This window comes from Papio anubis, chromosome 2, assembly GCF_008728515.1.
Source record: "Papio anubis isolate 15944 chromosome 2, Panubis1.0, whole genome shotgun sequence".
Lineage (NCBI taxonomy): Eukaryota > Metazoa > Chordata > Mammalia > Primates > Cercopithecidae > Papio > Papio anubis.
The window spans coordinates 189,506,868-189,528,192 of NC_044977.1; the positions used below are offsets into that span (position 1 = coordinate 189,506,868).

At 40.9% G+C, this 21,325-nt stretch overlaps 1 protein-coding gene across 3 annotated transcripts in view; it reads left to right on the forward strand.

The window, feature by feature from the left end:
- The first annotated feature begins 7,861 nt into the window (after positions 1 to 7,861).
- The window catches only part of OPA1 (OPA1 mitochondrial dynamin like GTPase), a 107,149-nt gene continuing 93,685 nt past the window's right edge, over positions 7,862 to 21,325 (forward strand). For 2 of the 3 annotated variants that reach the window (XM_021934994.2, XM_021934997.2), the window contains exon 1: positions 7,862 to 8,122. In XM_021934994.2, coding sequence (XP_021790686.2) covers positions 8,091 to 8,122 — 32 coding nt within the window. In that variant the 5' untranslated portion in view covers positions 7,862 to 8,090. The remainder of the gene's footprint in view (positions 8,123 to 21,325) is intronic. The other variant, XM_021934999.2, reaches the window with a different exon arrangement.

The following is a 21,325-nucleotide window of genomic DNA, read 5'->3' on the forward strand; positions in this document are numbered from 1 at the left end:
GAAATACTGCCACCATAACTAGTTTCAAGCTATACCAGCAACATGTCACTGAACACAGAGTTAGAAAGAGAGGCGCAGTAGTACCTCATTGTATGCATAGTGTTTCCACCATACAAACGTAATGGACGAAAAAACCAAGTGCATAGAAAATAGTTCTTTATGCTTAGTAGTCACAGGTAATCTCTGAAGTCCCCCAAATTTCTAGCACTCCTAATCCCTTCAAATCTGATGAATCTGATTATGTTTAGGTGGCATGAATTATTTAGGAGCCTGAAACCTCTCAAGAGAGTGTTAGGAAGGGACACTGAAGGGAAAACACTTACCTCTTCCTGATCTCTAGGCATGTCTCTCCTCCCATTTTTGCTTCTCTGAGGCCCTCTCTTCTACTCCAGGCCTCCCAGCAAAACCTGGTTTTCTTATAAAACCAGAAGAGCCTTGAATTGCCAACATTTCTCCTGCTAACATCCCCAAGGCAAGGTTACAAAAGCTGGCTGTCTTTTCAATGAGGACAGAAGAGAGAAGTCTGGAAAACATAACATAAATCGAGAATGTATCTCACTTCAGGAGTTGGTACAGCTGAAGCAAGGCTTCAGTGTGAACACTGACAATGGGGCCACATGTTCGCAGCCAGTAACGTATTAGATTAGCAATCCCTGGCACAGTTTTTCTAATTGATACTAAAATACCTGAAAAGACTTTATCATATATATATAATATATACATATATACTTATATATTTATACTTCTCTTTTCTTTTTCCTTTTTTTTTTTTTTTTGACAGAGTTTTGCTCTTGTGGCCCAGGCTGGAGTGCACTGGCATGATCTCGGCTCACTGCAACCTCCCCTTCCAGGGTTCAAATGATTCTCCTGCCTCAGCCTCCAGAGTAGCTGGGATTACAGGCGCACACCACTACACCCAGTTAATTTTTGTATTTTTAGTAGAGATGAGGTTTCGCCATGTTGGCCAAGATGTTCTCCATCTCCTGACCTTGTGATCTGCCCACCTCAGCCTCCCAAAGTATTGGGATTACAGGTGTGAGCCACCGCACCCGGCCATATGTATACTTTTATATACATATACACATATATAACATATACATGTATATACTTACAATATATACATATCTACTATATATAATAGATATACTATATTATATATACATATATACTATACTGTATATACATATATACACTGTATGTATACACATGTATATAATTATATATACATATAAGTATATACACATATGTGTACATGTATATATGTATATACTTATATACCTATATACATCTATATACTTACAATATATGTATATATTAATAATATATGTATATATTTTATATATACTATATATGTGTATAACAATGAAAACCCTCTAGCCAGAATCATAAAGGAATAATCACTCTGGAGTAGAATTAAAGGGCATAGTATGGTCAATACATACTTTACTACATAAAAATAAAGGAGGGGCTGGGTGCGGTGGCTCAAGTGTGTAATCCCAGCACTTTGGGAGGCCAACGCAGGCAGATCACCTGAGATCAGGAGTTCGAGACCACTCTGGCCAACGTGGCGAAACCCCATCTCTACTAAAAATACAAAAATTAGCCAGGAGTGGTGGCAGGTGCCTGTAATCCCAGCTACTTGGGAGGCTGAGGTAAGAGAATCGCTTGAACCCGGGAGGCAGAGGTTGCAGTGAGCCGAGATCGCACCACTGTACTCCAGCCTGGGCGACAGAGTGAGACTCCATCTCAAAAAACAAAAATAAAATAAAATAAATAAATAAATAGCAGGATGACAAGAAAAAACAAGATGATAGCTGTAAAAAATATTGTATCAAATAATAGAAGGAGATCTCATATGTAGAGGAGTAGCCTAGTACCTGGCACACTAAATCAGTATTTACTATGCATATAATCATAATAGTTGTTATAATAGAAAGATCCGAAGGAAGATTGTATCTCTGAATTTATTACAGGGACAAGAAAAAAAATCAAACAATAAGTTGGCATCTTCAGTATAATGAAAGAAGCTTGACCTCTAAGATACAAGCACAGTAAGCAATACAAATAAGTAAAGGAAATATTTCAAGTTTTATAATTCAAGAGTAAATCCTTAAAACTACTTAAAAAGCAGGAAAAGGCAAAAGTGTCACTGCAAAACAAAATGAAATTTCTGACATGCAGTAGATTCCAGAAAAGGTATAAAAATCGTTTTTTTAAAAAATGTTAAACATAGAGGATTTCTAAACAACGATTAGAAGTACAATTTTAAAACTACAGCTAGTTCCAGGTGTGGCTGTATAAACTGATTCTTTCCTCCCCTTTCCCCACCCCATCACACTCACACATTCCATATCAGAGATAAATCATTACACACAATCTCCCCACAAAGAAGTCTGAATCCTCACCAGAAGCTGTGCATACGGCAAAGGGTAAATAAGTTTGCTGACCAGTTGACCTGAGAATAGGAAGATTATCCTTGACTATCTAGGTAGGCTGATCAAATCACACGGATGCTTACATGTGGAAAGCAGAGGTGGAAGGGTTAGCATTAGAGTGATGTGGTGTTAGAAAGATTTGACCAGTCACTGCTGGCTTTGAAGACAGAAATGAGGCACAAGCAAAGAAATGTGGGCAGCCTCTCAAAAATGGAAAAGGAAAAATAAAAAAGGATTCTTCCCTAGAGATCCATTTCTTATTTCTGACCTTCAGAACTATAAGATCATAAATTTGTTCTGTTTTAAGCCACTAATTTGGGGTAATTTGTTATAGCAGCAATAGGAAATGAACACAAGCCGGAATAAATTCCACACAGCACACAAGGCTCTTTGCCTTTTATGCTCACCTTCTGCTCCTCATCTCTATACTAAAGAGGCTGTCTTCTCTTGGGTCCATTTCATTTTTCTTCTGTATGCTTCTTTCTATCTTTTTTTTTTAACAAAAAAAGATACATTTTAAAATGTTTATAATGTAAACTTTCAATACATGCAAAGTGAACAGAAAAGTATAATGAACTCTCATATACCCACTGCCCACCTTCCATGGTTATTAACCTTTTGTGATTCTTGCTTCATCTAACCCCTACCCACTTCCCATCCTCCTCATGTAATCATTCTTCATAGTTTTTTTAAAATGTAAAATGTACATATACAAATCTAAAATTTTAAATGAACAAATCTTCACTATCCATTCTGACAAATGGATGTGTTCATGTAACCAAGACTGCTATCATGATATGGAACGTTTCCATGTTTCTAGAAAGTTCCCCAATGTTCCTCCCCGCTCTCCATATCTATTTTTCCTGGTCTAGAGTATCATATAAATGGATGCTCTAAATCAAGCTTGTCCATCCTGCTGCATGTGGCCCAGGATGGCTTTGAATGCAGCTGAACACAAATTCACAAACTTTGTTACTGTTTCTTAAAACATTATCAGTTTTGACCAGGCACAGTGGCTCATGCCTGTAATCCCATCACTTTGGGAGGCCAAGGCAGGTGGCTCACTTGAGGTCAGGAATTTAAGACCAGACTGACCAACATGGTGAAACCCCATCTCTACTAAGAATACAACAAAATTAGCTGGGTGTGGTGGCAGGCACCTGTAATCCCAGCTACTCAGGAGACCAAGGCAGGAGAATCACTCAAACCCAGCGGGCAGAGGTTGCAGTGAGCTGAGATCACGTCATTGCACTCCAGCCTGGAGTGTTTGTAGGGTACAAAAAATTAGCCAGGCGAGGTGGCATGCACCTGTAATCCCAGCTACTCAGGAGACTGAGGCAGGAGAATCACTTGAACCCGGGAGGTGGAGGTTGCAGTGAGCCGAGATTGCACCACTGCACTCCAGCCTGGGCGACAAAGCGAGACTCTGTCTCAAAAAAAAAAAAAAAATTTATATATATATATCCTCAGACTAGGGTTCATAGGAAGCAACCGTAAATGTTTGTTAATGAGGATTATAACATGCTTTTCTGAGGGATGGGAAGAGTTTGATAATGATGATGGTGCAAATATGTGTAACTGCAGCTAATTGTTGGCTTCTCCAGGAAACCACAGAGGAAGAGTACAGTGTTAAGGAACTTGGAGATCTCCCAGGAAGAACTTTGCAAAAGCTTTTCTGTAAAAATGTAAATATAAAATGTATGAAATCAATTTTAAACATTTCCATTTCCATTCACATCTCTCATTACCTTCCTTTCTGAAAATTTCTGATTTGTTGGATAATTCTGAAAGGGTCCCTTTTCCTGCTAAGGTAAATATTTTGAGTTTTACCTGGTGAATTGCTCAATTCCTAGCTGAACATAAAATTTTAGTCTAAAGTAGTAAAATTATTTCATGACTTCTGGATCAGAAAAATATTTTAACATGTTTTTACAAGTAATTAATATACAAGTTCAGAGTACGAAAGGGTTTACAATATATGTAAGTCTCCCTCCCACTCATGAACCACTATCTTCAAGACCTTCCTTGACTCTGCCCTTCACTAGCGCTTATCAGCTCCAATGTTTCCGTGGGTTAGGCATGTAACATAAATGAGTAATGCAAGTGTGTCTGTTGTATAATGTCATATTAAATTGTATTCTTTCAACATCATATGATTTACTTGCATGCTTGTGTTCTTTTGCCAAAAACAAAAACAAAAACCCACTCTTTCTCCTTATTTTGGAAATGGCTGACCCTCTCAGTCCTTCATTTTCTCTCACTTTTGATATTGTAACCATCCAACAGGTTCTTCCTGCTCACTGCACAGACAAAATCCATTCACTGAGACCATGGCATTGCAATAGAAAAAGAGTTTAATTGATTCAAGGCCAGCCTACACAGGAGAACTGGAGTTATCACTCAAATCACTCTCCCTGAGGGCTCCGAGGTTAGGGGTTTTTATGGACAATGTAGTGGGCAAGGGGGTAGGGAATGGGTGCTGCTGACTGGCTGGGGATGAAATAATAGGAGAACATTCCTTGTGTACTGAGTCCACCTCTGGGTGGGGCCACAGGATCACCTGAGTCATGAGTCATAAGTCTCTATGGGGTGAGTCTGAAAGATACCGCAAAAAAAAACAGTCCTAGATTCTATAGTAATGATGTTATCTATAGGAGCAATTGGGGAAGTCACAAATCTTGTGACCTCTGGCCACATTGATTCCTGAGCAGTAAGGGACTATAGAAACTATACCTACATCTTAGCACAGTTCAGGCCCCTCTCATGATCCTATTCTCTTGGCCTTTCTTACAAAGGTGGTTTTTGGTCCCTGAGCAAGGAGGTAGTTAGCTTTAGGAAGCGGCTATTATAATCCTTTCTTTCAAGTTAAACTATAAACTACATTCCTCCCCAAAGTTCAATTGGCTTAAGTCCAGGAATGACCAAGGACAGCTTGGAGGTCAGAAGGAAGATGGAGTCAACTATGTCAGATTCCTCTTGTCATAATTTTGCCAAGGCAGTTTCAATACAAGTAGTAGTTCCCTTTCCTCTTGATTTTTACTAAGAAAAGTAGAAGCACAAGCTTCATGATAAATAGCAATTGATGTGTTCAATTTCAGAAAGATGAGGGAGTTTGACCTACTGGAGAGGACATGAGTGCCTGAAGGATAAAACTACTACTTGGCTCCTGGTTCCAAGACATTTTTTGTATATAAGAATTGAAGGTTGATGTTGTTAGGCGTCCTGATATTTTTATGATTTTTTTAAAATGTGAAATTTCTTGATTTTTATTTTGGCAACAAATGTAGTTTTTGTTTTGTTTTGTTTTGAGATGGAGTCTCACTCTGTGACCCAGGCTGGTGATCTCACTCTGTCACCCAGACTGGTGATTTTTCTGCCTCAGCCTCCTGAATAGCTGGCTAATTTTTTTTATTTTTAGTAGAGACATGGTTTCACCATATTGGCGAAGCTGGTCTCAAATACCTGACCTTGCAATCTGCCTGCCTCGGCCTCCTAAAATGCTGGGATTACAGGCATGAGCCACTGTGCCCGGCCCAAACGTAGTACTATTTTTAAAACACCGGATAGGCCAACACCGTTCAAACAAAACAGGTCTGTGGGCTGAATTTGGTCCAATGGTGGCAGTTTTGTTATACAACAGTTTGCCCTCTTCTCATGGCAATACTATGTACATATGGGAGATTATTCGTTATCAGGACATACAGACCTAAAGCATAGGTTTTCATGACTAGTATGGATGTAATTTATTGTCTAGTTTCTATACATGGACATTTATATTGATTCCAATCTTTTGCCATTTCATACAGTGGAGAAATAAACATCATCATGCATACATCTTTGCATATGTGGAAATGATTCCACAGGATAAATGCCTAGAACTGCAAAACAAGGGCTTCATAAAACATAATGATAACCACATATAAATGGTGATGGAGGTAAGTTTCTCCTTTTTTTGTGGTTAAAGTCTTTTATCCTTAATTTTTCTTTTTTGTTGTTGTTGTTCAAGTCTTTTGGTTTCTCTTATTTTCTACAATAACAAGGAAGTAATGATTACAAAGACACTATTTGTACAACCCTACAATCCCAGGAAGATCTACAGTTTGCATAGGTGGGTACAGCAAGTTGCTAACTGGACCTGCCATTGAAATAGTCACCACAATAAACAAAGAAAATTCCAAGAGTCCTGCATTAGGGAATTCTACTGCCAATGACTAGGTCTACACTTGGTGGCATTGTGAGTGCATGGGTCCAGACTTATGATTCTGACAATTAAGGGAAAAGGAATTTTCTTTATTCTCTGTGTATTTGTGTATGTGTGTGGCATGGGTGGGTTGGGCGTGGGGTGGGTAGCAAGGAGGAGATGAAAGGTGCCTGAAGTAAAAAGGATGCACAGGACCCTTTGATTTTAGTCCCTAAAAATTGGCTTCATAACCTTTCACAGGCCACATCCCTTTTATGGGCTCTAGTTTCCCTTTAAAACATAAAAGGTTTGTGTTGGAAAGGAAAAGGAGTATTTAAAGCCACGAAGCCGACTTATATTACCGAAGGAGAGAATGCAGATAGAGAGGGAGAGGAGATGTCAAGATGGCTGGCTGACATCTGGGCCTGTCCAACATTGAGAAATTTGGGAGGGGAGCCAGCAAAGGGGCCTGGGAGCAGCAGTTCCGGACAAAAAGGAGAACGTGACATCCAGAGAGCCAAGAGAAAAAGTGGCTGAAGGAGTGCTCAGCACTGGCATCTCAGCTGAATGCTGCGGCAGGCTCAGTGGCCACAAACAACAGGGAGCTGGTGGAGGCCTTGACGAGGACCATTTCAACAAACTGATGGGCTTACAATCCAGAAGAAAGTTTGTTTAAACAGTTAATGAACAAATCATTTTGACGCCTTTTATAAACCACACAAGCTTATTCCAAACCCGTTACTGGCCTAATTGACTGAAGTCCCTTTCCGACCTGATCCTCAGAGATTCTAAGGAACTTGGCCTATCCACGACTCTTCCTCTTGCTTCTCACCTCCCAAGATTGCCCTCAGGATGTGAAAGTGCTTTCAAACAAAGATGCCCAACAAAGAAGCTGGGCAAATGTGCAAGAATTAGTTTGTATTAATCTATTACTGTATTTCACCTTGCACTCTCCTTCGTGCTTCGTGCTTCGTGCTTCGTTTCCTTCGTGCTCCCTCAATATCCAACTCTTAATAAATTCATGGCTCCCGGTGAGCATTCACCACTTCTGATTCCACGCTTTTAACCCTTCCCGTCCCCGCCCAACTCTCGCTCCCTCCCCTGGCCAAATCTCTAACCCTCAAGGCTAATTCTGAATTCCAAACCGGAAGCAAGAGGGCGGGGCCACGTGACAGGCGATGGACTGCGCCAGTCCGTTCCCGATGCACTATGCGCATGCGCTAGTCCCCCGCGGACCGTTCGTGCTGCCCTCCTAGAAAGGGTGAAGTGGTTGTTTCCGTGACGGACTGAGTACGGGTGCCTGTCAGGCTCTTGCGGAAGTCCATGCGCCATTGGGAGGGCCTGTGCCGCGGCTCTGTGCCCTTGCTGCTGAACGCCTCTTCCTGGGTCATTCCTGGACCAGGAGCCGGGCTGGGGCTCACACGGGGGCTCCCGCGTGGCCGTCTCGGCGCCTGCGTGACCTCCCCGCCGGCGGGATGTGGCGACTACGTCGGGCCGCTGTGGCCTGGTAAGTGCAGGCTCTAATCTGGCCCTGTTAATTCTGGGGCCTTTTGAGAGTGGGGTTGTCTTATCTCTATGTCCAAAATGTGCAGATAACTCTCAGGCCGGGCCGAGCGCAGTTGGAGAATTCCCAGATGTTCTTAAGGACCCAGAATGACAGGAGCCCTGCCTGGGCTGACGTTCGGAGCTGGCTTCAATTCTAGCCCTTGTCTCTGGCCCTATCCAACCCGAAAATTCTGGACGCCTCTCAATCTTGGCCTGTCTCTATTGTCCTTTTGTCTCTGCCCTTTAGACTCTTGTGTCCTCAGTGTTCTGTGTGTCTCTGGTTACCTTTTTTGCCTTTTTTCTGTCCTCTCCATGCCAGGTTTGGCTCTGTCCATGAGTCACCTCTCTCCACATTTCTCCTAACTCTCGCTGTCTTCTTTTTCTTCCATTTTCACGCCATGCGTACATTGCATCTTCAGGTACCTGGGCTCTTCTGTCGGGTAAAGGGGCGTCCGTCTCTTTCCCTAGCCCGCTGATAGGAGTCAGAACTAGAGCAGTGACGCACACGGTGTCAGAGGTGGTGATTCGAGATTCCCTTTCAATAAGCAGCTTTTTTCAGTGTGTAGAGAGGGAGACTTGCTTTTTGATGCAAGGTGGTGAACGTGGCACCACCGTTCAATCATTGTTGCCCTGGGCTGGTTTAATTCTAAAAAGAAAATCATAGAAATCTTTTCATTTCTGTGGGTTACTATATGCATTGTAATGAGTTTAAATTGGATTTTATAGGAAATTTTGTTCTAATATCCTTAGATACCTTCAAGCTTAGCTCATTGTTGAAGGCATTTGGTAGGAAGTAATATGCATCAAGCAAAATTGGAAAAACGTGGTTTTCCTGAATTAACTTCTAAACACTTGTCTTGAATTTTTTCCAGACCTTTTTAAGTGTTGTAGATAATTTATCGTGTTTATAAGGAATGGAATGTATTTGTTAGTTTTGTTTTGTTTTGAGCCGGAGTCTCGCTCTGTCGTCCAGGCTGGAGTGCAGTGGCGCGATCTCCGCTCACTGCAACCTCCACCTCCCGGGTTCAAGCAATTCTCCTGTCTCCGCCTCCCTAGTACCTGGGATTACAGGCGCCCATTACCACGCTTGGCTAATTTTTGTATTTTTAGTAGAGACAGAGTTTCACCATTTTGGCCAGGCTGGTCTGGAACTCCTGACCTCATGTGATCCACCCTCCTCGGCCTCCCAAAGTGCTGGGATTACAGCCGTGAGTCACCGCGCCCGGCCCAATTTGTTTTATATACTGGAGTCCAAAATGCAGAACTAGACGAGATACAATAGTTAACGGTGTTAGTTAATTAGAATTATTGCATAGGTATTTTTAATCTCACGGAATTTTAGTCTTTGAGTAAGTTCACAGCCCTTGGTATTAAAGTAAGTTATTTACAACCTTTGCATTTCTACTTCTCAGTATTTAGCGGGGAAACGTATCTGATTTTCTTTAAATAAAAAGAGAAAAGACTGCAGAAGACAGCATTCTCTGTTGGAGCAATTAAGATGTATAGGAAGAACTACAAAGATGGAGTTTTAAAACAAACTGATTTGTAAGTGGTATTTATTTAATTGGATGTCATTGGGCTAAATTATTTCTAAAGTTACCATGGATACTATTTAGTCATGGCTTAAAAATGTCTCCTGGTGACGGCGCAGTTTAGCTACCTAAAGAAGTAGAGATGTGGGAAGCCAGAAGCCCCAAACTCTGGAATCTGTCTTTTGCTATAGTTCCTTTGCATGTTGTGAAAGAATACAGTTAAATTCCTGCTCCCTAACAGATGAGAGCATAAGCATTTTTTTGACATACATATATAAATGCGTGCTCATGGACATGTGAAAAGATCAATACTAACATTTATTTGGGTGCAATAAATAATTTGTGTAAAATTATTTTTAAAAGAATTACATATCAGGAAATGATATATTGATTAAAAGTGATGGTCATTGAACAAGAGAGTAGTTGATTTCTAGGGGAAACCTATTTTGCATCATATTTGATTTTTAGTTTTGACTGAATATTGAAGTCTATATTAAAAATTCTTTTCCTTTAGAACTGTAAAGGCATTGCTACATTTTCTTCTAATATAAGTGTTTGGTGCTGCTGAGAATTCTCATGACAATCTATTTTTTTCGTCTTCATGATTATCTTGTTTTTCCCTTCACGGAACCTCTTAGGGTCTTTATCCGTTATCCTAAATTTCTCAAGGCTTGGACCAGATGTGGGTTTGGTTTTCTTTTCTTTTGCTACTCACGTGACTTGGCTCACTCAGTGGGCCTTTCCCTTTATCTTTCTTCATTTCTGAGAAGTTTTTTTCTCTTATTTTTTTATTTTCTTCCTTTCATTTTTCCTGTTCTTTTTCTTTCTAGACATCTCTTAGGTGGATAGTGGTCCTCTTAGATTGATCTGTTATGTCCGTGATTTCCAAAATAAGACCTTTACTCATCGTCTGTTAAAAGGAAAAGCATACATGTACCCTATGTATGTATGCACACTTTTTTATTTTTAAATTATATATGTATCTGTACCAATTATTTACATTGTAAGTCAACCCTAACATAATCTTAAAGGATAAGATACAAAACATACTGCATCTAGAAACTTCAGTACTTTCTTCCTGAATTCCAGTAGAGCCTGTTGTTCATCCCACGGGATGCCTTCCGCCCCCATCCTCCTGCTCCCTTTGGATACCACATTCCCACATCTCTGCATAACTTAACTTTCCTTTTATGTTTTTCACCTTTTTTCTTTGCTTTTTATGTTCTAGGAAATTTCCTTAATTCATTTTATGGTTTTACTGTTGATTTTTTTAAATACTAGCCATTGCAACTTACTTTATTTATTTATTTATTTATTTATTTATTTATTTATTTAACACAGGGTCTTGCCATCTTGTCCAGGCTGGCCTCGAACTCCTGGGCTCAGGTGATCATCTCACCTTGGCCTCCCAAAATGCCGAGATTACAGGCGTGAGCCACCACATTAGGTGGCAACTTAAATTTTTTATTTTTATTTTTCCTTTTAGAGGGCACCTAGCACTGAGTATTGCAACTTTCATTTCCATGAACTTTTAAAAACATTTATTAAACTCTTAAAGACATGTTTAATTCTGTACACTTTCTATTGTTCTTTGATTGCTGTTTTTGAATAACAACAAGGAGTACGCGTTGGTATTTTAATGGTATCCTCTTAATAGTCACAATAATAGTTCCCTTGGCATGCTGTGTACCCTCAAGTCTTAAATGTTTTGTATGCAGCTATACATTGACAGTGGAATGGTCTTGCTCCAACTGGATCAGCAAGAACATAAAGAATCATTTAGCTGGTACAAAGCTGTGACTTGTGAATTCCCTGTTAACACCAAAGAGACGTGTGAGACTCCATAGTGAAACTAAAGATGACTTGTGAGTTCCACACTGAGACCAAATAAGTCTTTATGATGGTGACAGAGAGTGGTGTCAATGGCTAAAGTTTTGGTCATTCTCTCTAAATTGAGGTGCTGACCAAAATGGGGAACTTAACTATATTAGACATAATTTTGAGAAACATGAGTATGTAGATGGTAATGGAGGAAATGGGTGTAGATGAGATTGCCTAAGGAGAGTGAGAAGTACGTTAGGTCTAAGCCCTGATGAGTTCCCAACGTTTCCAAGGTAGTTGAGGATACTGAAAATGAGTGGCCAGTGAGATAGAGGTAAAACTGGAGACTGCCCAAGGAAGAGGAAGTTTCCACAGTGAGGAGGTGTCAGCGTTGTCAGGAGTTGCTGAGAGGTTAGATGAAACGAGAATTGAGCAAAATGGCCATTGGAAGCCTGCGGTGCCCTCAGTAAGAGCTGTTTCACTGAAGTGATAGAAATGGAAATCAGGCTGGGCACAGTGGCTCACTCCTGTAAATCCAGCACTTTGGGAGGCCAAGGTGGACGGATCACCTGAGGTCAGGAGTTCGAGACCAGCCTGGCCAACGTGGTGAAACTCTGTCTCTACTAAAAATACAAAAATTAGTCGGGTGTGGTGACGGACGCCTGTAATCCCAGCTACTCAGGAGGCTGAGGCAGGAGAATCGCTTGAGCCCCGGAGGTGGAGGTTGCAGTGAGCAGAGATTGAGCCATTGCACTCCAGCCTGGGTGACAGAGCAATACTCTGTTTCAAAGAAAAAAAAAAAAGAAATGGAAATCAGGATGGTTTGGCTTTTATTTTAATAAAATAGCTAGAGCAGGGAAATGGGGTACTTTTTTTCCCCTTTTAAGATGAGAGATAGCCGGGCGTGGTGGCTCACACCTGTAATCCCAGCACTTTGAAAGGGAGGATCGCTTGAGCTCAGGAGTTTGAGACCAGCCTGGGCAACATAGCAAGACCTTGTCTCTACTAAAATTAAAAAAAAAAATTAACTGGGCATGCTGGCACACACCTCTAGTCCCAGCTATGTGTGAGGCTGAGGCAGGAGGATCACACTTAGCCCAGATAGTCGGGGCTGCAGTGAGCCCTGATAATGCCATTGCACTCCGGCTTGGGCAACAGAGCAAGACTTTATCTCAAAAATAAATAAATAAATAAATACCCTGTCTCACAAATAAATAATAAAGATGAGAGGAGAGATTTGACTTAAGATTCCTCAAAGGGCAGGAGGAAAGAGAATTCCAAACAGCGATTCACCTTTAATGGGAGGAAGATCGCTTAATTTTATGGGTAGAAGAGGATTGGTGGAGATACAGTATGTGAACAGCTTTTATATGAGGAAGTTGAACATGTGTCATTGTAATAAGTTCCATTCTCTGTGAAGTAGAGGACAAGGTCATCTACTGAGAGTTGGGGGAGATCAAGAGAGATAAGGGGAGATCAGAAGAGCTTGGAGAACAAGAAATACTCCTAGCAGAGAATGGAAGAATGAATTGCTAAGAGAGATGAAGTAGGATTGTTAAGTAATTTTGAGGGCCTTGTTGAGATGTGCTCGCAGTTGGGTGTGATTTTCTCCAGCAGTGCTTTATTTCCCTGGGTACAGGCATAGAGAAAAACAATAAGGCTCATGTAGGGTTTGTATTTTGTTGGACAAGTCAAACACAAAAATCAGAGGACAAGGGAGTTTAGAATATTTGCAAAAGAGTTATTGAAATGATGAACCATATAATCTAAGGTGGATAAGTGGGTGAATAGATAAGGAGCATGTCAATAGGTAAGGAGAGGAAAGAAATATCAGATTATTGATTGTTGACAATGACTCTCTAATACAGCTATTATGCCATCTTAACTGATTAAGAAACTAAGGCTTTAGGAAATTCATAATTTGCCCTAACTGCACAGCTAGTAAGCAGTGAAAATGTGATTGGAACCAGAGTTCTTCTGACTCAGTAGACTAAATGGATGTAAGGATGTAGTTGAAAGCAGGGTGAGCTAAATGTTGTGGAACCATGAGCTCTTTCTCTGGTTGATATGCCTGTCTGTAAGTGATAACATGGGTCACACTGGATAAACCCTTGTGATGATTAGTGACTTTCCTTTGTCCTTCCTCCTATGCCTAGTCTGCCATTCCCATATCCTTTCCTTTTCCCTTTTCCTTTCTCATTGCTGCCACCTAATTTTAGGCTCTTCCCCTTACATCTGGGTAACTGAAATAAGATCACCTTTTTGTTCCCCTTCTGATCCACTTTGACCTAACATTATCTTTACTATTTTCTTTAAATTACTGTTTCGTTAGTCTTATTCTACTCAGGAACTCTCTGTAGTTCCCCATTGCCTACAAAACAAAGTTGAGCCTCAGCCTTGTATTCAATGACTGTTCAATTGGATATTCAGTCCAGTTTTACTCCTCCTATGAGCTTCTATGCCAGCTCCTTGGGTCTTTTGCCCTTTCATTGTCTTATCTCTGTGCTCTTCTTTCTCTTTTTTATTTTATTTTATTTTTTTACATTTTTGGTTTTCTTTTTTGTTTCTTTTTTTTGTTTTGTTTATTAAACCTCCATCACACTTCATCCTATAGAGTTTTGAACCAGAGCATGGTGCATTATCATCCGGGGGCTCTGGAGGAAGTGGCAGGGAATCCAAAATGTCACCTTCGCTTCTTATCTGGGGCCACATATATTTCTGCATCTGCTGCTTCCCACACTCTTGCCCACAAGTGTTGCTTGTGGAAATAATTTGAGATTTACTGTCTGGCTGACCCTAGTTTCAATCTCTTTTCCACCATTTGCTAGTCATTCTACCTTAGGCAAAATATACTATTCAAAGAAAACTTCGGACAAGTTAAATTTGACGGAGTTTAATTGACCAAAGAAAAGAAATGATTCCCAAATTGGGCAGTCTCCAGAATCACTGCAGATTCAGAGAGACTCCAGGGGTGCCTCATGGTCAGAACAAATTTATAGACAGAAAAGGTAAAGGGACATACAGGAATCGAAATTGAGACATAGAAACAGTGAGATTGGTTACAGCTCGGTGTTGACCGTATTTGAACGCAGTTTGAACACTCAGCGGTCTATGAGTGGTTGAAGTATGGCTGCTGGGATTGGCCAACACTCAGCTGTTACTACAGATGCATACTATGCAGTTAGGTTTTCAGTTTTGTCTTCCTATTAAGCTAGGTTAGAGTTTGTCCACAAGGATTCAAATATAAAAGTACGGAGTCCTTCTCAGGCCATGTTTAGTTCGCTTTAACAATTCCCCCCTTTTGGTCAGCCCCTCAATTTAGAGAGACTGACCAAAACTTTAGCCATTGACACCACTCTCTGTCACCATCATAAAGACTTACTTGGTCTCAGTGTGGAACTCACAAGTCATCTTTAGTTTCACTATGGAGTCTCACACGTCTTCTTTGGTGTTAATAGGGAATTCACAAGTCGCAGCTTTGTATCAGCTAAATGATTCTTTATGTTCTTGCTGATCCAGTTGGAGCAAGACCATTCCACTGTCAATGTATAGCTGCATACAAAACATTTAAGACTTGAGGGTATACAGTGCGCCAAGGGGTCTATTCTTATGACTGTCAAGAGGATACCATCAAAATGCTTAGGTGTACTCTTTAAGTTCTTAAGAAATGAACTGAACCAAATTAGCCAAGTTAAGGTTCAGACAATATAAGCAGTTCAGCAGCATTAGGGTCTAATTGGTCAGAGTCTTCATGTGGAGTATGATAGTGCTTAAGGATCATAGTGCGCTATAAAGTAGCTTGACTTAAAGAGGTAATCGTTTTCATTGTTACACTGGTAATACAAGTCATAACTTGGAAACCTACTAGAAGAAATATAAAGATTAGAAACCCTTGGAAAACCCAAGTTTGCCATTCATCACTTAGGATGCCTGCAAACCAACTGTTAGTAGCTCCTATAAACATATCATGGGTTCCTTTCTCTTGAGAGATTCCTTTAATGTACTTGGTGGCAGTGTCTAAGGAAACAGCAGTATCAGCCACCTTTTTAATTAAGCTTTCTGTAGTAACAGAATCGGGAGAGATAAGTACAAAATTCAGTTTTGTTAAACACCATATAACATAGGCCTCCAGCTTGAGCAAAAAGAAAATCTAAGACTGTATGATCTAACATTAAGTGTTTTTGTTGAATATGTATGTTGTCATGTCCCTTTCTGAGAGTAGCTTCTACCCATCTGAAACCCTGGGAGGTCTGACTGGCTACAAAATCCAACATTTTTCCCAATACACAAATTAGCTCTGAATTCCGTACAAACGGTACTTCACTACCACCAAGAGTGAACCCCCAGGAACCCCACTGGAATCTTTCCCCAGTAGAAACTAGCTTATCCTTGTCCATTTCGAGGCTAGTGCTAATTTCATTTTTTGATCATTTTGGCCTCCAATCATATGAGTTATCATGAGAATTTTCAGGGGAAGCAATTGGAAAGGCAGGAGCAGGCCAGCAAGGAGGCAGAACAGAATGTGCAGATTCTCCACAGATCCAATATAGACCCTCGGGTTGGAAAAGGGGGCCACCTAGTTGTATTTGAGCAGGGATCATTCAGGTTTGTTCAACCATAAATCTGTGTAGCTCCTGAATATCATCCAGTAGGAAATTTACTTTTCTGTGGCCCCTTTATAGTGTGTTGTAAGGGTGTATAACCACATCTAGTAAAAAGAGACACTACTGGATTGAATCTGGTTACATTATACAAGCAATATTTCGTACTAACATAAGTAATTCCCAGATCTTGAGTGTGTGATGCCTGCAAGCCCAGTATACATTTTGCAGACATCACTTAGATTGGTTTTTTATATTTAGTGTGATCGACTTATCAATTGAAAAAGAGTATTGTTTTTAGTGAGTGTAGGAAAGCAAGTACTAGTGATGTTTAGAGTATCAAGAATAGCTTTCCATTCTTCCCTTGGAGTTTCAGGGTGACTCACTGGGAAATGTGGAGGGGCACTGGCACCCATGGAATCGTTTCCTGATTTTTTGGAGTTAGCCCACAAACGCAATAATTACCCTAGAGCGTAAGCTCGAGCTGAAGCCATCCACTGACTATGGTCCCATGGATTTTTATGTAAGGAAAAGGAAAGGATTAGGGCAAAAAATGAGGAAAACAGAAAAAGACATGAGGCTTTCATGGTGGCAGAGAAGTCTTGATCCGTGATCTTGAGAGAGCTACTGCAACTAGGATGCTGTCTGCTTCTGGGGAGAGATTTCCCTGGTCAACTTTTCCTTAAAGTCTCCAACACGTGTACAGTTCCGGGAGTCTGAAGGCACCCTTTTGACCTGTGAGATGTGGACCCATGATTCAAAGCCCTGAAGCGTCACTGCACTCTGGGTAGTGAGAAGAACTTGGTATGGTCCCATCCAATGAGGTTCAAGAGTGATCTTCCTCTGATGTCATTTCCAGAAGGCCCAGTCTCCAGGTTCCAGACCATGGAGTTGATTGTCCTCAGTTGGTGGATGTCAAAACGCTTCCTTTACCTGGTGGAAGTATACTTTGGCATAATATATTAAAGCCTTGCAGTATTTAGTCATATCAGAGTTTAAGAGCAGGAGAAGCATGAGATGCTATTATTAGGGACATGGGCCTCCCAGTGACTATTTCATAAGGAGTCAATTTATATTTTCCAACAGGAGTGAATCTGATTGACATTAAAGACAAAAGTTAGTACCTTTGGCCAAGGCAACTCAGTTGATTTAGTTAACTTGGCCAGTTTCAGTTTTCAGATGCCATTTCTCTTTCAACCTTTCCGAAAGACTGAGGGTTATAAGGACAATGGTAATGCCACTGTGTCAGTAACACCTTATTTAACTGCTTTATAACTTGCCCAGTAAAATGAGTTCCTCTATCACTGGAGATTTTTAGAGGGATCCCCCATAAAGGAAAAACATTTTCTTGATAATTTCTTAGCTGTGGTCACAGCATCAGCTTTCCTACATGGGAAGGCCTTTATCCAGCCAGAAAACATGCAAACTATTACAAGAACATACTGATACCCCATTGAGGGTGGTAACTGAATGAAGTCCATCTGTAAATGTTCAAATGGTCCATCAGGTGGGAGAAGTATACTACCTCAAGTTTTTCCAGGATTATGAGTTTGACAAGTCAAACATTGATTATAAACCATTTTAGCAATTTTGGAACAGTCACCCCACCAGTACTTTTTCATAATTTGGATCATTTTGTCTGTTCCATGATGAGCTGTGGGGTGCAGAGCTTTCAGTAATGGAAGATTCAAGGAGGACCAGGTGGCCGTCCGGGCCCTCTGTGAGTCCTCCCATCACGTTAAAGTTACATCCTTTTAGATACCAATTTTGTTTTTCCAAATCGGATGCATTGCACTGTTCATTAGGTCATCATAAGGAATTTGGCTTAATCTTATGGAGTTCATTCAGATTGCATATCTTGATGGTTTCAGCACTAGCTGATTTAGCATAAAAATCTGCTAAAGCATTTCCCTGATATTTGGGTTCATTTCTACAAGTATGAGCTTCAATCTTAATAACAGCAATCTGCATTCATAACGGGATAGCAGAAAGGAGCTCATCTGTTTGGAGTCCATCATTGATAGGGATCCTACTAGAGGTGAGAAACCTTCGTAGTTTCCGTATCGTACCAAAATCACGTACCACTCCAAAAGCGTATCTACTTTCCATAAATTTTTACTGACTTGTCCTTAGCTATATGACATGTTCAGGTAAGGGCAGAAAGCTCTACAGGTTGGGCTGACTTGAATTAAGAGTTCCCTTCTCTATTAACTCATTTTTGGTAGTAATAGCATATCTTGCCTGATTTTTTTTTTTTCCTGAGTTTTTGTCATAGGACCCATCAACAAAAAATAGTAATTTCAGGATTATCCAGTGGCATATCTTATATATCAACACGAGGGACCACTATTTCTGACACTACACTTATACAATTGTGGTCTTCACCATCATCAGGCAGAGATAACAGAGTGTCTGGGTTAAGTAGATTACAGCCTTTTAGATGAAGATTAGAAGGAGATAGGAGAAGTAATTCATAAGATGTTAGTCTACTTGCTGAAAAATTCTGGGTTTGATTGGAATTTAATAGACTTTCCACAGCATCTGGGACTTGCACATTAAGTTCATTTTGTGAAACCAGATCTGATGAAGCTTCTACCAGCTTGGTGGCTGTGGCTACTGCTTTTAAACAATTAGGATATGCCTTAGAGACTGGGCCTAATTGCAGGCTGTCGTATGCAGTGGTCCTATGTTTAGCACCGTGTTCATGAGTAAGGACTCCTAATGCCTAATGGTAACACTCATGAACAAAGTGAAAGGTTTAGTGTAATTTGGAAGTCCTAAATCTGGGGGGCTGTTGTAAGGCCAACTTCATTTGGCTAAAAGTCTGCTTATGACAATCTTCCCAAAATAAAGGCTCTGGTACAGCATTTTTAGTGAGCTCATACAGTGGTGAAGCTATTTAGGAAAGAATTTGGAACCCAGGATCTGCAATATCCTGCAAGCCTAAGAAATGCTTTTGTCTTTTGGTTGCAGGTTGAGGAAAACTTTAAAAAGTTTTTATCCTCTCAGGTGAGAGGGAAATCCCTTCAGCAGCCAAGTCATGTCCCAAATAGTGGACTTTTTCTTTTGAAAATTGAAGTTTTGGCCGGGCGTGGTGGCTCACGTCTGTTATCCCAGCACTTTGGGAGGCTGAGGTGGGCAGATCACCTGAGGTCGGGAGTTCAAGGGCAGCCTGACCAACATGGAGAAACCTTGTCTCTACTAAAAATACAAACTTAGTTACCCAGGTGTGGCGGCACATGCCTGTAATCCCAGCTACTTGGGAGGTGGAGGCAGGAGAATCGCTTGAACCCAGGAGGTGGAGGTTGAGGTGAGCCAAGATCGCACCATTGCACTCCAGCCTGGGCAACAAGAGCGAAACTCCTCCTCAAAAAAAAAAAAAAGGAAAAAAAGAAAACAAAGAAAGAAAGAAAAGAAAAGAAAATTGAAGTTTTTCCGTTGAAGCCTTGTGACCTTTATATCCAAGTTGTTGTAAAAGGTAAACGGAGTCAATTGCCGAGCACTGCTTAATAGGAGAGCATAACAATAAGTTATCTACATACTGAATGAGAGTAGAATTTTGAGGAAACTATAGTGTCATTAGGTCCTGATGCAGTGCCTGGGGAAAATATGAAGGGGCTTCAGTAAACCCTTGTGGTATTACATTCCAGGGGTATTGCTGATTTTTTCCAAGTAAAGGCAAACAAATACTGACTTTCTTTAAGGAATGCTTAAGAAGGCTGAGCCAAGATCTAGGACTGTGGACAACTTGGAATCAGTGGGTACATTAGGTTATAAAGTATTAGGATTTGGGACTACAGAAAATCTTGGTATTACAATTTTATTTATTGCCTATAAATCTGGTACAAATCTCCAGCCTCATCTATTTGGTTTTTTAACTGGTAGGATTGGAGTGTTACAGGGGCTGGTACATGGAATTATGAGTCCTTGTTTAATTAAATCTTCTACAATTGGTGAGAGCCCTTGAATTGCTTCAGGTTTTAGTGGATATTGGGGTAATTAGGCAAAGGTTAAGAATGATCTATTTGTACTTTTATAGGTTCTACACTTTTAATTCTTTCTATATCAGTTGGGGAAGAGGCCCATAAACATTTAGGTGTTTTCAAAAGATCAGGGATATTACAGGCTTGAGTTTCAATCTTATCAATTTCTGCCTGTAAACAGCATAACAATTCTGGTTCAGGAGAATCAGGAAACTCTTAAGATTATTTCTCTTTCTGAGGAAAATTTTATGTGCCCTTTTAGCTTTGAAAGTAAATCTTGCCCTAACAAGTTTACTGGAGCAGTATCACATAGTAAAAAAGTGTGGTTTTCTGAAATGGGGCCCAGAGTTACTTGGATGGGTTCAGATATGGGGGCCTCTTCAACTGGGTTTGAAACCCCTACCACAGAAATGACCTTTTTGCTCGTTTGGGATTTGTTGGCTTATTAAAGTGGGATTTATGGTAGCTAGAGTAGCCCTGGTATCCATGAGGACTGTACACGACTCCCTATGTCTTTTAACCTCTGTTTCCTCATGTTCCTTTACAGGTTTTACGGGGAGCAATCCACCAGAGTCCCTTGGAGCCTCCTTAAAGTTGATTATTGTCAGGAGGACTAAGGTCTCCTGGGCTCCCTCTAGTGGTAGAACAGTTTGGCCTGGAGGGAGGTTTATCGGCGGACAATCCCTTTTCCAGCCCCGGTTGTTTGCAATACAAGCAGACATCTTGGGGTAAATAACTTCTTGTTCCAGGACCTCTTGATTGTGATTTAAAATGAGGACAAGATGGTCCCTTTGGTCCCGGTCCCTGTAACTGTTCTAAATGAAGGGGCATAAGCTTATTAGCTTTTTGAGTTTTTTCTTGCCCTAGAGTCCTCTCAAAATGTTCGGCTAGGCTGGGCACAATGGCTCATGCCTGTAATCGCAGCACTTTGGGAGGCCGAGGTGGGCAGATCACGAGGTCAGGAGATCAGGACCATCCTGGCTAACACAGTGAAACCCGGACTCTACTACAAATACGAAAAAATCAGCCGGGCGAGGTGGCGGACGCCTGTAGTCCCAGTTACTCGGGAGGCTGAGGCAGGAGAATGGCGGGAACCCGGGAGGCGGAGCTTGCAGTGAGCTGAGATCGGCTACTGCACTCCAGCCTGGGCGACAGAGCAAGACTCCGTCTCAAAAAAAAAAAAAAGTTCAGCTAAGGCCTCCAATTCAGTCACATCTCTAACTTCCCA